The sequence below is a fragment of the Myodes glareolus genome, chromosome 17 (genome assembly GCF_982192425.1).
Source record: "Myodes glareolus chromosome 17, mMyoGla1.1, whole genome shotgun sequence".
Classification (NCBI taxonomy): Eukaryota; Metazoa; Chordata; class Mammalia; order Rodentia; family Cricetidae; genus Myodes; species Myodes glareolus.
Window position 1 is genome coordinate 68,059,685 of NC_142042.1, and position 16,982 is coordinate 68,076,666.

The window sequence follows — 16,982 nt, forward strand, 5'->3', positions numbered from 1 at the left end:
GGGATGCGCTCCCCGGCCCCTCGGGCGCCGTGGAGGTACAACTCGAAGGTGGTGGGCCGCGGGAAGCGGAGCAGCGCGCGCCGGAACCGTGGCCCCACTTCCGGGAGGGAAGGCGGGACCTGCAGATGGCTGCCCGGCGTTGAGCGGTTACTGGGCGCGCATCTGTGACGTCACCGAGACCCCCTCGCGTTTCCGACGGTAATGGCTTTACTCGGCGGAAGCTGTGACATTTGACAAGTGCGCCTGGTCATTGTCGGACGAGTTCGGAGAGCTTGCTTCGCGTTGGGCCAGCAGAGTTGAGCCCAGCTCGGGTCTCATTCCCTCGTGGTAGCGGCCTTGGATCTCTTCACCTCCTCCCCGCCCCTTGCACCGCCAGTCTGGCCGCAAGATGCCGGGCGTCTCAGTCCGTGGTCTCTCGCACGAGAAGAGAAGGCAACTGGCTGTGAACCTCACCCGCGTCCTAGCGCTCTACCGTTCCATCCTGGACGCCTACATCATCGTGAGGCCACTGGGCTGAGGGCGGTATGCTTCTAGGGGTGGGGTGGTTAGAAGGCTACGGTAGAGGAATTCTGGAGACAGCTTTTATCTCTTCTGAGTTTCAGCCTGTACAGGAAAGCCGAGGACTAGAATAATTCCTCCCCCAGCCTTTTCTCTCTAACATTTAAGTTGTTTTGTAATCTCCAAAACCAGCATTTGGACTTCGCTGCAATTGCGTTGACCTTTTCTAGAAACATGAGCGGTGTTCAGGCTTTGAATACATTTCCGGTTTGGTGGTATAAAGAGCAGCCGAGCTTTGATATCAGATGAAACTGAACTAGAATATTGCCTCTATTGTTAACACTGAACTATTCCTTTCTCCTTTCATTTCTCTCCTGGTTTTCTTGATTATAAAATTGATCCCTAACTGGAGGATATTGTGTGGGGGAGAAATGAGATAACGTCAGTGTCACCATCTTCAGAATTTCTCAAGCTACCGTTCATTGATTGATCCACAGTCTTGCCTCTACCTTCCCAATGCATCTGAATTTCACCCCCGTTTTCAACCCTCTCTTATTTTGTAGACAGGGTTTCACTCCATTTCAGGCTAATCTGAACCCTTAGTGAACTTCCTGCTTCAACCTTCCAAATACTGAGATTACAAGAATGAGGCATCACACCTGGCCGAAGAATATAACTTTTCACTGTGAAACCTTGTTTTTTTTTTAAATTTTATTTGTATTTATGTGTATATGTGTTTGGGTGTCCAATGAGGCCAGAATAGGATGTTGGGTGCTGGCTCTGGTCCTCAGCAAGAGTAGCAGGTGCTCATAATTCCTGAGGTATTTCTCCAGTTCCTCTTGCTTCCTGAGTGCTTTAATGGAATTAATTCCTTGCCTTTATCTACGTGACCTTAGTGTGTGCTACCTCTCTGTCTCCAACAAATTTTGTTCTCTTCCCACTTTGACGACTCTGCAGTCATTGGTTGAAGTGTCTAGACTGTCCCTCCACTAAAAGGCAGTAATAAAGACCATATTGATGAAGAGGACGTGATTGGCCAGATGTGGTGCAGACCTGTAACCCCAGCACTTCAGACCAGCCTGGACTGGACTATATTACTTTACAAAATGAAAAAGCAGGTCAGGCATGGGTAATGGTGCCTGCCTCAGAAGACAGGCAGATGAATTGCTCTGATTTGCAGCCAGCTCAGACTAGTGCTGAGATTCCTCTCATTTCTCCCCCCACCCCACACACAGAGAAAATCACCTACAAAGCTTGGTAGTGGGAGCTGTAACTTTAAAGCTGTGGTTCTCAACTGTGATGATACTTTGTGCTCTAACAAAACTTGCCTTAAGGTCAAAGGGTGGAGGCGAGGCAGTGGTGACACACACCTTTGAACCCAACACTTTGGCTCTCACGCTTTTGATTCTAGTACTTGGGAGGTACAGGCCTTTAATCCCAGAGCTAGGGAGGTGGAGACAGGGTTATAAAGTGGGTGGAGACGGGATCTCAGCTACCTACTGTCAGCCCTTGATCTGAGAATTGGATTTGAGGTAAGAAGTCTCTCTAGTCACTGACTCTTTACTTCTCTGACCTTTCAGCATTTACCCTGATATCTGACTCTGGTTTTTTATTAGTAAGAACAATTAAAATTTGTGCTACGTTCACCCTTTAATGCTGTGACTCGTCAATGTAGTTCCTCATGCTGTGGTGACCCCAGCCATAAAATTATTTCCTTACTACTTAAGGAAATAATACTTCCTAAAATAACAAATTTTGCTATTGTTAGGAATGGTAATGTAAATATCTGATATGCAGGATATCTGATACGTGACCCAAAGGGGTCGCAACCCACAGATTCAGTACTGCTGCTCTTTGGTAAATGCTTGTCTAGAGCTAGAGAGATGTCACTTTGGTTAAAAGTACATACTGTGCTGGGTGGTGGTGGCACACGCCTTTAATCTCAGCACTTGGGAGGCAGAGGCAGGTGAATCTCTGTGAGTTTGAGGCCAGCCTGGTCTACACAGTGAGTTCCAGGACTACTAGAACTACACAGAGAAACCCTGTCTTGAAAAACCAGAGGGAAAAAAAATTAGTCATGTAGTGCTTTTTCCGAGCCAGTTCTGTAGCCAACACACACATAACGGTGCTCACAGCCATCTTTAACTCCACTTGCAGGGATTGATGTGCTATGGGCAGCAGCATTCACATGCACAGACCTGTCCACAGAGGACATACACATGCAAAGTAATAGTGAAAGTACTTTGTAAAAATTTTGTCTAGCTTGTATGAGACCCTGGGTTAAATCCCTAAGTACTGCCAACATTTTTTTTTTTAATTTGAAGGGGTTGTGGTTGTACCACTTTAATTGCAGCACTTGGATTGCAGAGGCAGGCAGTCTCTTTGAGTCCCAAGCTAGTGAAAGCTACATAGTAAGACCTGTCTCAAAAACAACAGCAAAAAAATCCTCCAAACTAAAAAAGTAAATAAATGCTTGTATAAGTGTTTTCAGAATAGTGAAAGTATGAGTGTTTACTTTTGCCTGTATTTTCTTTACATGACAACTCTGGAGTGTCCCCTCACACGACTTTTTCTCTATGGAGTTTAAAGTAGTTGTCCTTTAAGCTCTCTGTTAAATAGTTTTCATGAGCATTTTATCGAATGTAGTATTTGTGCTAGCTAAATTCACTATTTGCATTCGTTTGCAGTGCTGGGGATGGAACCCAAGACCTTATGCGTGCTCATCAAGCACTCGTTTTTGTTGTTTGTTTGCTGTAGCCCTGGCTGTCCTGGAACTCACTTTGTAGACCAGGCTGGCCTTGAACTCACAGAGACCCGCTTGCCTCTGCCTCCTGAGTGCTAGGATTAAAGGCGTGCACCACTACTGCCTGGCACTCTTAACATTGAGTTAAGCCTCTGTTACCTGAATTTTATTTTGCAAAGTAAACTCTACATGTCCAAGACTCTTGTCTGAGTTTAGAATAGATTTTGCTGAATAAATAAAACCTCAAAATTTATTTTTTTAGATGAACTTTGGCTATCCTGGAACACTATAGACCAGGCTGACATTGAATTCACAGAGATCTTCCTGCCTCTGCCTCCTGATGCTGAGAAAAGTTGTGCACCACCTTGCCAGTCTGGAGGCCATTACCAGAAGATAGGATAGGTGGTCTTGGCATCAGGGTTGTGGAGACCAGAGTCTGATTCACTGCCAGGTTAACTCCCCTAACAACTAAGGCTTTTTAATTTTTTTTAAAAAAGACATTTATTTATTTATTTATTTATTTATTATGTATACAATATTCTGTCTGTGTGTATGCCTGCAGGCCAGAAGAGGGCATCAGACCCTATTACAGATGGTTGTGAGCCACCATGTGGTTGCTGGGAATTGAACTTAGGACCTTTGGAAGAGCAGGCAATGCTCTTAACCTCTGAGCCATCTCTCCAACCCCAGGCTTTTTAATTTTTTTTTTTAACTTAGTTGATTATTTTCTGAAGGGGTCTCACTATGTAAAAGAAGATGGCCTTAAACTCACAGAGATATTCCTGCCTCTGCCACCTGAATCCTTTGGTGTTCACCAACACTCCTGGCCCCCAAAGTCCCAGAATTTAAAAGGAACACATGAATGAGTTAATACACAGCTGTCCGTATCTTAAAATAGCAGGTTCCTTAATGGCTACATGTTAATGCTGTGTGTCAGTCACTGATCATGCTAGGGATACAAATGTGGAAAAAATTGGTTAAGCCAGGCATTGTGGTGTATGTCTTGGGGCAGAGGCAGATCTCTACACAGTTCAGTTTCAGGACGCCAGGGCTACATAGAGAGACCCTGTCTCAAAAACAAACAAACAAGCCAGGTATGCTGGGATTAAAGGCACACTTTTAATCAGGAAGGCAGAGGCAGAGGCTACCTGGTCTATAGAACAAGTTCCAGGATACCCATGACTACAGAGAGAAACCTTGTCTCGAAAAAACAAACAAAAAAATCCAACAAACCAGAAAAATTGACTGGAGAAAGGAGACACAAATAAGGGGGCTTTAATAAAATGAAGTGTGTTCAGAGAGCAGTCTCTGTGCCACCTTAGCTGGGTAGGCTGGGGCAGACCTGAGCTGATACAGATGAACAGGGGAGACTTGCTGGTGGCATCTGGTGGCCTTGGGCACTAGTCCCAGAAGAAAGCAGGGGATAAAGTAGAGAGCTAAGATGAGGCTGAGAAAATGACTGTTTGGCTCCTTCTGCAGGAATTTTTCACCGACAGCCTGTGGGACACACTCCCCAGCTCATGGCAAGAAGCACTGGATGGACTAAAGCCACCACAGCTGGCCACCCTGCTGCTGGGGATGCCCAGGGAAGGGGAGGAGATTAGGTATGTGCAAACAGAGGAGCCCTTTGCTGGGGAATGAGCCTGGAGCCATGTATTGAACCTTATGTAGACAGTCTCATTGCATCTTCCTGGGCTTATACACTCAGGATGTGATTGTGGGCTATTCACTGGCAGCCTGGGCTGGACTGTCTCAGGTACAGGTCCGTGTGGCCACTCACCCTGCTGGCCCTGAAGTCCACAGCCTGTGCCCTCGCCTTTACCCGGACACCTGGCTTTCAGACCCCCTCCGAGTTCCTGGAGAACCCCAGCCAAAGCTCCCGACTAGCAGCGCCTTTTCGGAAACATGTCAAGCCCAAAAAGCAGCATGAGATCCGGAGGCTGGGAGAGGTGAGGAGACGGCTAGAGGTGAGACAGTCTGAGAGCTGTGTGTGACCCGTACTGTAGGAACCAGCAAGTGCAGAAGCCCTCTTCCTTAGCAGACATACTAGCATCCTGTCTTGGTGCTGGGAGGCTTTCTCGTGTATTTCTCGAGTTGACCGGCAGCTGTGTGGGGTGACTACTTCTATTCACTGCGGTCAGTTTTCAGTTTCACAGCCTACAGGGTTCTTGCTCTTGCGTCATTGACTTAAGGGGCAGGCGGACTAGGCTAGACACCTGCCATCACCTCAGCTCTGGTTTGACATCCGATATCTCTATGGCACCCTCAGTGCTTCTCTGTCACCTTGGTTTCTCTACCTTCCTTATGACTTCAGGAGTCAGGAGCCAATGCCAAGAAGAGACTTTTGTCTCCTCTTCTTTCAGTTGGTGAAGAAACTGAGTGATCTCACTGGCTGCACCCAGGTTGTGGATGTGGGCTCAGGCCAGGTAAGCCAGACTCTCAACATATTGTCTATTTGAGTTATGAGAATAGGCCACTGGGGAAGGCAGATTAGCAGGCGTAATGCCCACGGAAGCGGGTGCTGAGAAGTGGAGACGGGAGAGTGAGACTTTAGTGGAGCCCGGGACCCAGTTGTCTACACCACTGATAGGGTGACAGTCTTTAGGGCACTGAACAATGCTGTCCTCCCTCATGACTCCAGGGCCATCTCTCCCGTTTCATGTCTCTCGGGCTGGGGCTGATGGTGAAGAGCCTTGAAGGAAATCCGAGGCTGGTAGAGAGAGCCCAGCGCCTAGACCAGGAGCTCCTGCAGGCTCTAGACAAAATGGAGAAGAGGCACCCAAAAGTAAGCTGCCCTTCTTACTTCTTCAGCCTGCAATACAGAACCAGGGTGCTTGGCTGGAACTGCATATTAAAATTCATTTTCTACTTCCAAGTTTCTCATTTAGAAATGGTTCCTATATCTGTTACGCTTTGCCCCTTCCCCAAAGCATCCCCATATCTCAAAAGCATTTTTAGTTTGTATAGTGATTTCCACACTAGTATGGTCTCATAGTAAACTATGATGTGGCCAGATGGGTATTATTATTTGTTGTTCTAGGGATGGAGCCCATTGCCACTGAGCTATATCCCTAACCCACACCTAGGTATTAGACTCATTACCAACAAGAAATGAAAAGACTTGGGCTGGATAGATGGCTCAGTGGTTAAGAGCACTGCGTGCTCTTCTTAAAGGTTCTGATTTCAATTCCCAGCAACCGCATGTTGACTCACAACCATCTGTAATGAGATCTGGTGCTCTCTTCTGGCCTATAAACAGGCGTGCATTCATGCAGAACACTGTATATATAATAAACAAGCATACATTCATTCAGGACACTGTATATACAATAAATAAATAAATCTTAAAAAAAAAAGAAATGATAGAGCTAGGATACGGCTCAGTGATAGCATTCATTAGGCCCTGGCTTCCATCCTCAGCACCACCAAAAGAAAAAGGGAAACTGAGCTAGGTATGGTGGTACATGCCTGTAATCCCAACACTAGGGAGGCATGGACAGGATCCCTGCAGATTTGCTGGCTTGTTCAGCATATTGAGCTCTAGGTCAGAAAAGGCTGCAAAGACCTTGTGTCTCCCCCTGCCCCACTTGAAAGAAAAAGAAAAATGATAGAAATAAAAAGGTGAGCCGGGCAGTGGTGGCACACACCTTTAATCCCAGCACTCGGGGGCAGAGGCAGGTGGAGCTCTGAGTTTGAGGCTAGCCTGGGCTACAAGAGCTAGTTCCAGGAAAGGCTCCAAAAGCTTCAGAGAAACCCTGTCTCATAAAACAAAAACAAAAAACAACAAACAAAAAGAAATGAAAAGGTGTACCGTCTGAAATGATGGTCTCATCTCTTTGTTCAGAGTCTAGCTCTGTAATGCCTGGCTTCTGACTCATAACTCAGAGGACAGGCCCATTCATGTGGCCTGAGGATAGCCACCCAGTTTTGCATCTGCCTTTGTTTTTGCTCTCCCCACAGGTGGTACAAAGAGCCTCCCGCCACTCCCCCCACCACATTGTTCAGTGGGTCAGCCCCACAGCCCTGTGTGATGAGCTTCTGCTGCCTTTGGAGGCACCATGCCAGGGTAGTACCCGCCTACTACTCACGGGCCTCCATGCTTGTGGGGATCTGAGTGTTTCCTTGCTGAGACACTTCTGCTGCTGTTCTGAAGTGGTAGCCTTGGCCTCAGTTGGCTGCTGCTACATGAAACTCAGTGAGCCTGGCAGCTACCCACTGAGTCAGTGGGTGACTGGGCTGCCTGGCCATGAACTACCTTACAGGCTCCGGGAGGGGGCCTGCCATGCTCTTGAGGACTATGCAAAGAGGCTACAGAAAGCAGGCCCTGGCCTGCAAGCACACTGCTTCCGTGCAGCACTGGAGACAGTCATCCGACGTGCCTGCCCTGAACTTCGGAGGCCTGGCGTGCAAGGAATCCCCAGGGTCCACGAACTCAAGATTGAAGAGTGAGGTCTGGGGAGGCTCCCCACATAATCCCACCTTTTAGCACAGCCAAAGAAAATGTGTGAGCCCAAAGAAATGGCATAAACTTCGCTAACCAGGGACACTGCTCCAAATTTCTCTGAAATTGTCCTCCTAGGACTAGGAATGTAACTCAGTTGGTAGAATACTTTATTCTATATGTGCATGAGCCTAGGTTCAGTTCCCAGCACGGTATAAAATGAAGGTGATGACATACATCTGTAACCTTAGTTTGGGGAGATGGCAGGAGAATCAGGAGTTCGATTATCCCGAGTTCTTTCTTTCGTTTGTTTTTTTGAGACAGGGTTTCACTGTGTAACCAGCTTGGCTGTCCTGGAAACTAGTTCTGTAGACACCCCCACACACACCTTTAACTCAGAGATCCGCCTGCCTCTACCTCTGGAGTGCTGGAATTAAAGGTATGCACCACCACTGCCCACTGCCCAAGTTCCATTTTTTTTAAACTCTAGAAATCACCAAATCCAGGGCTTTGTACATGCTAGATTAGTTTCTAATTACTAAAAGTATGGCTAAATTGTGTAAGACTAAATGAAGATAAGTTTTGGGACTCTTTGCTATTGAACAGACAGCTTACAGCCTAAGAAACATTATTAAAATGGGTACTGGCATGTCTGTGACAGCTTTCTGGCTCTGGAGTTGAGGAGGACTGCTTCCATGTTATTTTGAGGACAGCCTAGACTACATAGTGAGACTTTGTCTCAGAAACACAAAACAGGTAGGCATTATGGCTCACACCTTTAATTCAAGCACTTGGGAAGCAGAGGCAGGTGGACCTCTTAAAAATTCAAGGCCAGCCTGGTCTTCAGAGTGAGTTCCTGGACAGCCAAGACCATAGAATAACCATGTCTGGAAAAAAAATAAAATGTCTATTTAAGCAAATTAAAGAAGGAATCAGCTTCTAGACAAAACGGTTAAGTGGCAGGTGGAAGTTTCTAGAACTAACTTGTATTATGACTGGTCCCACAGATATGTGCAACAAGGGTTACAACGAGTAGGTCTGGACCCCCAGCTGCCACTGGATCTGGCTGCCCTTTGGGCCCAGCAGGCCCAAGGGAATCGTGTGGTGGCCTTCTTCAGTTTGGCCCTCCTGCTGGCCCCACTAGTAGAGACACTGATTCTGTTAGACCGGCTGCTCTATCTCCAGGAGCAAGGTGAGTTCTTGTCAGATTTGTTGGACCTGGACACCACCTCATGTGGGGGACATTTGTCAGCAAATGTGGACTCCTAGCAGCACCTCCCACTAGACTGGTTTTGGTTTTAAGATTTGTGTGTTTATGCATGTTTTTTGGGTGTTTAATTCCCTGGTACTGGAGTTGCAAGCAGTTGTGAGCCATCCAATGTGGGTATTAGGAACCAAACTTGAGTATACTGGAAGAGCAGCAAGTGTTCTTAACCCTGATCCCTACCCATCTCCAGTGAGGTAGACTTTAAGCAAGTGTCCCAGGCACTGACTGCTCTCAAGCTAGTGTCTTCCCTCTGGAATAAGGTGCTGTGCTGTTGGACAGGCAGAAAGGGTCTGGGCTGAACTAACCAACACTGACTTTCTCCTAGGTTTCTATGCTGAGCTGTTACCCATCTTCAGCCCTGAACTCTCTCCCAGAAATCTGGTTCTGGTGGCCACCAAGACACCCCTGGGTCAGGCCTTCTCTGTTCTTGAAACTGAAGACAACTGACAGTCCAGAACCACAGTGACAGCATGGCCAGTGCACCTTACCATTCAGAGAGCCTGCATCCTGCTGGGATTCTGGCTCTCTGCAAACTTCAGATTTATACCCGTTCTCTCCTTTCATATGTAATTTCTATGTCATTTTTATTTATTAAACTTTTCAGATTTAACTCCTGCTATGCAGTAGTGGCCATGCCTTTAACCCCAGCACCTGGGAGGCAGAGGCAGGCAGATCTCTGTGAATTCGAGGCCAGCCTGGATTATAGAGTGAGTTCCAGGACAGGCCCAAAAGGTACAGAGAAACCCTGTCTCAAACAACAACAACAACAAAACCTCTGTTTCTGTAAATAGGGAAAGGGACAAGGGGCCTCTTCCTTGTTTCTATCCCCAGTCCCCAAACGTTGTAGGACTGCCCCTGGAAAGGCTGCCCTCTGTCCAGTCTGTCCTGACAAGAAGAAAAGCTGCACTGTGCTGGCCTCCACAAAATGCAAACGCTTGAGGAAGGAAGAGAGGTGGTGCAGAAGCTACACTCATGGCTCTTTATTAGTGCTGGAGAAGAGGGGCCTCCACTTTCAAGGTGAAGACTGAGCAGGCAGCAGCTACACTCAGACTCAGTACCAATAAACCTTCTTGTGTCTTCTTGTCTCCTGGATCCCCATAGCCTCCATCACATCTTCTTCTAATGTCTTTAGCCGGGGCACGTACGTTCTTTCTAGAGCATCTTCCACTGATGTGTCCTTGGGGCCATCTATTGAGTCAGAAGAAAGGATAATTTGCCGACTGTTTATTTCTTGCGGTGTTGGGGATGGAACCCATGACCTTGCACTGCTCCAAGCTACATCCCTAGCCTACCAACTTTGCTTTTCCTCTCACACCTCACATCCCTGTTTACTTCCTGCCCACCCCCAGCTTACCAGTCCATGTTTCAGGGACAATGCCATCTGCTCTAGGAAATTCAGGTTTGGGGATAATTCTCCCAGATCTTGTAGAGACTCGGACCCGCTCTCCTGCCTCAGTAAATCTCCACTGGATCTCAGTGGGTTTCCTGGTAAACAGAAAAAAAATTAGTCTAGAGCCAGATCCTTGTGCCACCCTCCAACCCAAAATTGAAGGCAATGGTAACTTGGGTTACCACTTTTGTTTCTGTCAGAGCTACTGACAATTGTGTGCAAGAAACAGACCCCACTGGGCGGTGGTTGTGCACTTTCAGTCCCAGCACTCAGAAGGCAGAGGCAGGCAGATCTCCGAGTTCTAGGCCAGCACTGTAGCCAGGAGAGCCAGGACTACACAGAGAAACCCTGTCTCGAACCTCTCCCCTCCCCCCCAAAAGAAACAGATTCCCCTGAGTTTCAGCATATCCAACAAACCATTCTCGTGATAAATGGGTCTGTCCGACACCTGTATGGACTCAAGTTAGAAACCCCTTGACCAGAGGCAACTGTGCTTGCCTGTCCATAGGGTCCACTAGCTTGACCTGGTGATGAAGCAAGGGGGCTTCACTAGGGATCATGGTCCCTCGGTGATCCTTGGTTCTGCCAACATAACGGTAATGCTGTCCAGGAGAAGGCATTATCAGAAAGCAAAGTGTGTGAAAGGGATTTATCTACTACTGTTTAGCATATTCAGCTCAAGCCCACTGTCTCCCCATGCTGCTCTTAAGAAAAAAGAGACAGATGGGAAAGACTTCCCAATTCCTCATCATCCTTTCACTCACCGTGTTCAACCCCTCCAGGACAACCCAGTTCCGCTGCCGAATAACTTGGGCCACTTTGCCCTGCTTCCCAGCATCTTTGCCTTCTAAGATTTCCACCTGTAAGATGAGAAGACAAAGGCAGGAGATTGTTGCCCACAACCCTTCCCGTCATTCTTGATGTTCTCACCATGTCTCCACAGAATAGGTGCCAGTCTTCATCAGAGATGGGCTCTATCACCACTGGGCGCCGCCTGCTCCATGGAGGATTCTTTCTCTTGTCTGAGAGGGAGCCTGGACGGCTCATCCCATAGCGGTAGTGGGGAGGGAGGGTGGCTTTGGATGCCAAGGCCAGCAGGGCCGAAAGCCGCATGGTTAGATGTAAGAAATCTCACCAATGAAAGACACAAAAAGTTTCTTCATCAACTATGAGACAAAAGAAACAGAATAAAAATTTGAACTAAGAGAGGAACTTTTGTTTGTTTTTAATCTATTTTGTTTTATGAGCATTGGTGTTTTGCATGCATGTATAGCTGGGTGATGATGTTGGGTCCCGTGGAACTGGAGTTACAGACAATTGTGAGACACCATATGTGTGCCAGGAAATAAACCCAGGTCCTCTGGAAGAGCAGTCAATGCTCTTAACCACTGAGCCAACTCTCCAGCCCCTTGTTTGTGTTTTGAGGCAGGGTCTCACTGTGTAGCTCTGGCTGACCTAGCTGTCTACAGCTATGTAACTACGTAGGTAGGCATAGTCACTATGTAGACCAAGCTGGCCTTGAACTCTCAAATTCATCTGCTTCCCTAGTACCACCATTCACAACCCAGGAATGTTATTAAAGCATACATAGACTCTCTTGCGCAGTGGACTTCATCTTGTTGACTCTTCTCACAAGTTGTCTTTACAAATGAGAAAACAATGGGGTTATGTATTATCTACAGTGATAAAGCTACTATGGGGGCGGAATCAGCATTCAAACCCCATCTATTGACTTCGAGGCAAAAAATTTACTTGAGGCCGCCAGATAATGGTGGCATACGCCTTTAATCTCAGCACTTGGAAGGCAGAGGCAGGCAGATCTCTGAGTTCGAGGCCTGCCTGGTCTACAGAGCAACTTCCAGGACAGCCAGGGCAACAGAAAAAACATGTTTCAAAAAAAGAAAAAAAAAAATCCCTGAGGCCAGGAGGCACACTATCTAGTTCCTTGCATTGCTGTCTCAGGAGAACTTGGCATTTAAGATACTTAAGACAGTTATTTAGTGAATGCATGAACAGCAGGACAGGGGAGAAGCAGGTAATGAAAGAAAAGGACAGAGCCTGAAGGTAGTCACAAGGCAGCAAAGAGAGTCAGTGAGGATAAAAATATCTTACAGTGTGCCTATGTAACAGGCCCCAGATCTTCACACAATTGACTCCATTCGGGCCATAAAACTCATCACATAGACAGCACCACCAATGAAAACTAAAACCCATTCCATCAAAGTCCACGATTCTGGGAAAGTCTCTACATGTATTAACCTTGCTTTTTGGTTTTGTAGTTCTGCTTTTGGCTGTGTGTCAACCCAGAGTATGTTTTTTGTGCTTAAAACCTCCCCTTGAAAAATGCTTGGGGATACACTGGGACCCCCCAATACCCAATGCAGCCGCCAGCCAGCTAATAAGGACTTTTTATTGGCTTGAACCCATGTTCTGTCTTCTTCTAACCTCACACAGGAAAGACTCACTGCTGTGGGACAATGGTCTTGTATCCTGTAAAGATTTGTCACTTGTATTGGTTTAATAAAACACTGATTGGCCAGTAGCCAGACAGGAAGTATAGGCAGGGCAACCAGAATAGGAGAACTCTGGGAAAAGGAAAGACTCAGTCTGCAGTCATCACCCAGATGCAGAGGAAGCAAGATGAGAATGTCTTGCTGATAAAAGGTACCAAGCCATTTGGCTAACACAGACAAGAATTATGGGTTAATTTAAGATGTAAGAGTAAGTTAATAAGCCTGAGCTAGTAAGGCAACCAGTTTATACTTAATGTAGGCCTCTGTATTGTGTCTTTGGGACTGAATGGCTGCGGGACCGGGTGGAACAGAAACCTCTGTCAACAGACTGTCAGCAACCCACTCCTCCCTAAGAATGGCTTTTCCTTTAAGACTTAAGGACCCCAAGACTGCACACTCTAAGGTTGTTGACTCCTAGACTCCCAACTTGGGCAGTAGACTAAATTAACAGATTACTGAATTAACTGATAAAAAGTAAGTGCTTTAAGCCAGGCCTTCCAGTTCCTTGGGAGACTGTGGTAAGATAACAAGTTTAAGACTCACTTGAACAATTTTGTGAGACCCTGTCTCAAAAAGTAAAAAAAGGGGCGGGAGGGGGGCTAAAGAGAAGGCTCAGCACTTAAGAGCACTTGCTCCTTTTCAGGAGAACCTGATTTGATTCCCAGCATCTACATGGTGTTTCACACCACCCAGAATGCCAGTTTCAGGGATCAATGCCCTCATCTGGCTTCTCTAGACATCAGGCATGCAAGTAAATGCATATACATACATGTAGGCAAAATACACATTTAAAAAATTAATAAATCGTGTTGGAGCGATGGCTCAGAGGTTAGGAGCACTGCCTGTTCTCCTGAAGGTCCTGAGTTCAATTCCCAGCAACTATATGGTGGTTCACAACCATCTGTAATGAGATCTGGTACCCTCTTCTGGCCTGCAGGCATAGATGCAGCAGAATACAGCATATATAATAAATAAATAAATCTTAAAACAAAAGAAAAAGAAAAAAATTAATAAATCCAACTTGAAAAAAATGGTAAAAGGAATCAGATGTGGTCATGCACATCTATAATGCTAACACTTGACAAGTAAGAATAAAAAGACTAAGTGAGACTTGAGGCTGGGCTACATAGAAAAACCCTGACTTTTAAATATTTTTATTTTTAAAAAAGATTTATTTTATGTATATGAGTGCTCTGTCTGCACATATGCCTTTGTGTCAGAAGAGGTGCCACTTTAGATGATTGTGAGCCACTATATGATTGCTGGGAATTGAACTCAGGACCTCTGGAAGAGCAGCCAATGCTCTTAACTGCTGAGCCATCTCTCCAGCCCTTGACTTTTAAATATTCTTAATGGAAGAGGAGGGGACAAGGCTCTGCAGTTAAGAGCACGTGTTGCTCTTACAGAGGACCATCCATAACTCCAATTTCATACCCTACTTTGACCTTAGTGGGTACCAAGAACATACATGGTGTACATACACACATGCCCACAATGTGTAGAAATACACAATGTGTAGAAATACTTCCACACATTAAAAAAAATCTAAGAAATTAAAAATAAAGAATGAGTGCAATAGGACAAACCCTTTATCCCAGCACTTGGGTGGCAGATCTCAGCGAGTTCAAGGCCAACCTAGTCTACACAGCAGTTCTGGGCCAGCCAAGACTACTTAGTGAGACCCTGTCTCAACAAAAACAAACAAAAATAAAATACTAAGTGAAGAGATTCATTGAAATCAGAAGCATTATAATTACTATGAGTTCAAGGTCAGTCTGTCCCACTCAGCAAGATACAGAACAGTCTGAGCTACAAGGTGAGACCTGCTCGAATCAAAACAACAAAGTCAAAAGGCCCAATGCAGAACGCTAGCCTAGCCTGCAGTGAACTCTCTAAATAGCAGCTGCTAGCCTGGTTCCATATTAAGTAGCATCTCACAGAAGCCTAAGGGCAGCGATGAAATTGCTCCTAATCTCATTGTTTTTTGTTTATTTTTGTGGTGGGGGGAGGGGAGTACTGGTGATCAAACTCGGGGATTCACATGTAATGGGCAAGTAATTCTGTTTAAGTGAGGTACTCTTCCCTTCTTTATATACCTCAGGATAGGAGACGCGGGGGTTGGCCCAGTGTTATCCATGATGCTAGATGAATACAAGGGCTTAAATATTTCTAATTAGATCCAACACACTGATTCTAAGCACCTGGCCAAGTCGAAAACTGAGAATTTCAATGTTTTGGTCTTCTCAGTACCCAGGAAGTGCTGCAATTCTCATTAAGATCCTGTTCACTAAAACGAAAAACGGGTCTAAGGCAGAGAGGCGGAGAGAGGCAGGGCGAGAGAGAGGGAAGGGGGGGGAATAAAACGGGTTGGAGAGGGAAGACAGGAGGAGAGGAGAGGAGAGGAGGGGAAGAGAGAGAGGAGAGGAGAGGAGAGGGGAGGGGAGGGGAGGAGAGGGGAGAGGAGAGGAGAGAAGAGAGGGGGGAAGAGAGAGGAAGGGAGAAAAAGAAAGAGCGAGAGTGTGTGGTGTGTTTCAAGGCTCTGGGATGAGAAAGCAGGAGAACCGGGCACGCCCCGCTCCATCTTTCCCTTCGGTTCCCTACACAATCGGATACTGGTGCCACTTCCGCCGTAGGCTTTCTTCTCAAGCCCCAGGTCAAGCCCTTCAAGCGCTGCCCTGTCAGACTCACCCAGATCCGACGACAGCTCCAACCTCCTAGTAAAGAGAAACCCAAGGATGAGGACTGCCCCTCAGTTTAAGACTAGGAAAAGGAAGTCCCTTCCTTCGCGACGACCACCGGTGACCAGTCTCACTTTTCCCAACCTTTCTTTGCACGTGGGTGCTATACATGGGCAGTCCGGGAGGTGTAGTCTAATTGCAGAGAGGACGCTTAAAAACGAAGCGAGCCTCTCAGCTTGCTGGGAAATGTAGTCCGTCGCTACAAAATGACCTGAAAACGGGAAATATGGACATAAGTAGGAAATTCCGGGTGTGAAAGGCATGTCGGGAATTGAAGGCGAAAGACGGGCAGATTCGCAGGGTACTTTCCTGTAAGTGCTTTGCGTGGAGGCCACTGGGAGTTGTAGTTCACAGAAAACAACACTCCATTTTCTTGGTGGTTATGACTTCCTATTCAAAGCAAAGTGATCCATTTCTACGTGAGATTACAGCCATTGTGTCCTGGCTCTTCTCTGCTTGAAGGACCATGACATATTATAAAACCGCCCCACCTTTGTAGAGGAATGGGTAATCGTGGGTCCTTTCAATACTAAATGAGCTAAACAATCTATGTAAAGTGGAGCATACTGGGAAGTTTCCATGGTGTCCACTTCCCACCTGCCCTCTCTTCCACCATCAGTGGACTGGCAGGCTTCTCTAGCAAAACCTAACAACTCGCTCTTTGGCCACTCACCTTCCTGCCCTGATCACAGCAAATCTAGTGACTGAGAGAGTTTTGGGTCTGCTATCCCCTGTAACCTGTCTGGTTTGTAATGCCAGGAACTTGGTTAGTGAACTAGTCAGTGATTAGGAGAGCCTGAAGAAATGTCCTTTGTTCTTAGGATGAGTATAACTAGAAAAGTATACCTGAGGCCATCAGCACCAGATTTGTCATTGACCTCAAACTCTACCTATGAGAAAGCACAGTTTTGTCATTTTCAGCCTGAGATGAAGGTTGGTATGCCTGGCCCAACCTCTAAACTAGCCTCTCAGCAAGATGGACTTGGTGTGCATCCTCTCAACTGTTGTTTCCTGAGTGTCTCATGTAGCCCAGGCTCACCTCAAACTTGCTAGTTTCTGTTCTCACTTCCTAGGTGCTGGGGTTCAACATCAACAAGCCTGGTTTATGTGGTGCTCCAGACTGACCCAACCCCTAGGGTTCACTGCATCTTTTTTCTTTCTTTTTTTTTTTTTTTTTTTTTTATGTGTATGTACCTTCCTAATTTTTTCCGGAGACAGGATTTATCTGTATAAGCCCTTCCCCTTCTTTTTTTTTTTTATTTTTTTATTCCATGTGCTTTGATCCTTTGCCTGCATGTATGTCTGTGTGAGGGTGTCGGGTCCCCTGTAACTGGAGATACAAACAGTTGCAAGCTGTCATGTAGGTGCTGGGAATCAAACCTGCATACTCTG

The 16,982-nt window shown here is 46.4% G+C and overlaps 2 protein-coding genes across 10 annotated transcripts; one reads left to right on the forward strand and one right to left on the reverse strand.

Moving 5' to 3' along the window:
- The first annotated feature begins 174 nt into the window (after positions 1-174).
- On the forward strand, positions 175-9,559 carry Mettl25b (methyltransferase like 25B). 9 transcript variants are annotated; one of them, XR_014997730.2, is made up of 9 exons: positions 175-499; positions 4,721-4,845; positions 4,998-5,208; positions 5,605-5,667; positions 5,883-6,026; positions 7,202-7,686; positions 8,007-8,121; positions 8,344-8,438; positions 8,690-8,822. XR_014997730.2 is itself a non-coding variant. In XM_048454020.3 (8 exons), exons 1-8 carry the CDS (start codon positions 389-391, stop codon positions 9,394-9,396), a joined length of 1,446 nt encoding a protein of 481 aa, XP_048309977.1. In that variant the 5' UTR covers positions 184-388; the 3' UTR covers positions 9,397-9,559. The 9 variants fall into 9 exon arrangements, 5 of the variants coding, with proteins under 5 accessions (XP_048309997.1, XP_048310005.1, XP_048310016.1 ...); XR_014997728.2 differs by having other exon boundaries at positions 8,344-8,833; XR_014997729.2 differs by lacking the exon at positions 8,344-8,438 and having other exon boundaries at positions 8,690-8,821.
- A 355-nt stretch (positions 9,560-9,914) lies between these two features.
- On the reverse strand, positions 9,915-15,783 carry Mrpl24 (mitochondrial ribosomal protein L24). Its single transcript, XM_087897397.1, has 6 exons — positions 15,541-15,783; positions 11,270-11,505; positions 11,104-11,199; positions 10,838-10,941; positions 10,304-10,434; positions 9,915-10,137 (listed from the first exon to the last, which is right to left on the reverse strand). Exons 2-6 carry the CDS (start codon positions 11,450-11,452, stop codon positions 10,001-10,003), a joined length of 651 nt encoding a protein of 216 aa, XP_087753523.1. The 5' UTR covers positions 11,453-11,505; positions 15,541-15,783; the 3' UTR covers positions 9,915-10,000.
- Positions 15,784-16,982: the final 1,199 nt, after the last annotated feature.

Coding starts and splice junctions, on each gene's coding strand:
- Mettl25b (XM_048454020.3), top strand. CDS start 389: ATGCCGGGCGTCTCAGTCCGTGGTCTCTCGCACGAGAAGAGAAGGCAA. Junction 5,209..5,604: donor AGGTGAGGAGACGGCTAGAG/GTGAGACAGTCT, acceptor CTCTTCTTTCAG/TTGGTGAAGAAACTGAGTGA. Junction 7,687..8,689: donor CACGAACTCAAGATTGAAGA/GTGAGGTCTGGG, acceptor CTGGTCCCACAG/ATATGTGCAACAAGGGTTAC.
- Mrpl24 (XM_087897397.1), bottom strand. CDS start 11,452: ATGCGGCTTTCGGCCCTGCTGGCCTTGGCATCCAAAGCCACCCTCCCT. Junction 11,200..11,269: donor ACCTATTCTGTGGAGACATG/GTGAGAACATCA, acceptor CTCATCTTACAG/GTGGAAATCTTAGAAGGCAA. Junction 10,435..10,837: donor CTAGTGGACCCTATGGACAG/GCAAGCACAGTT, acceptor TCTGTTTACCAG/GAAACCCACTGAGATCCAGT.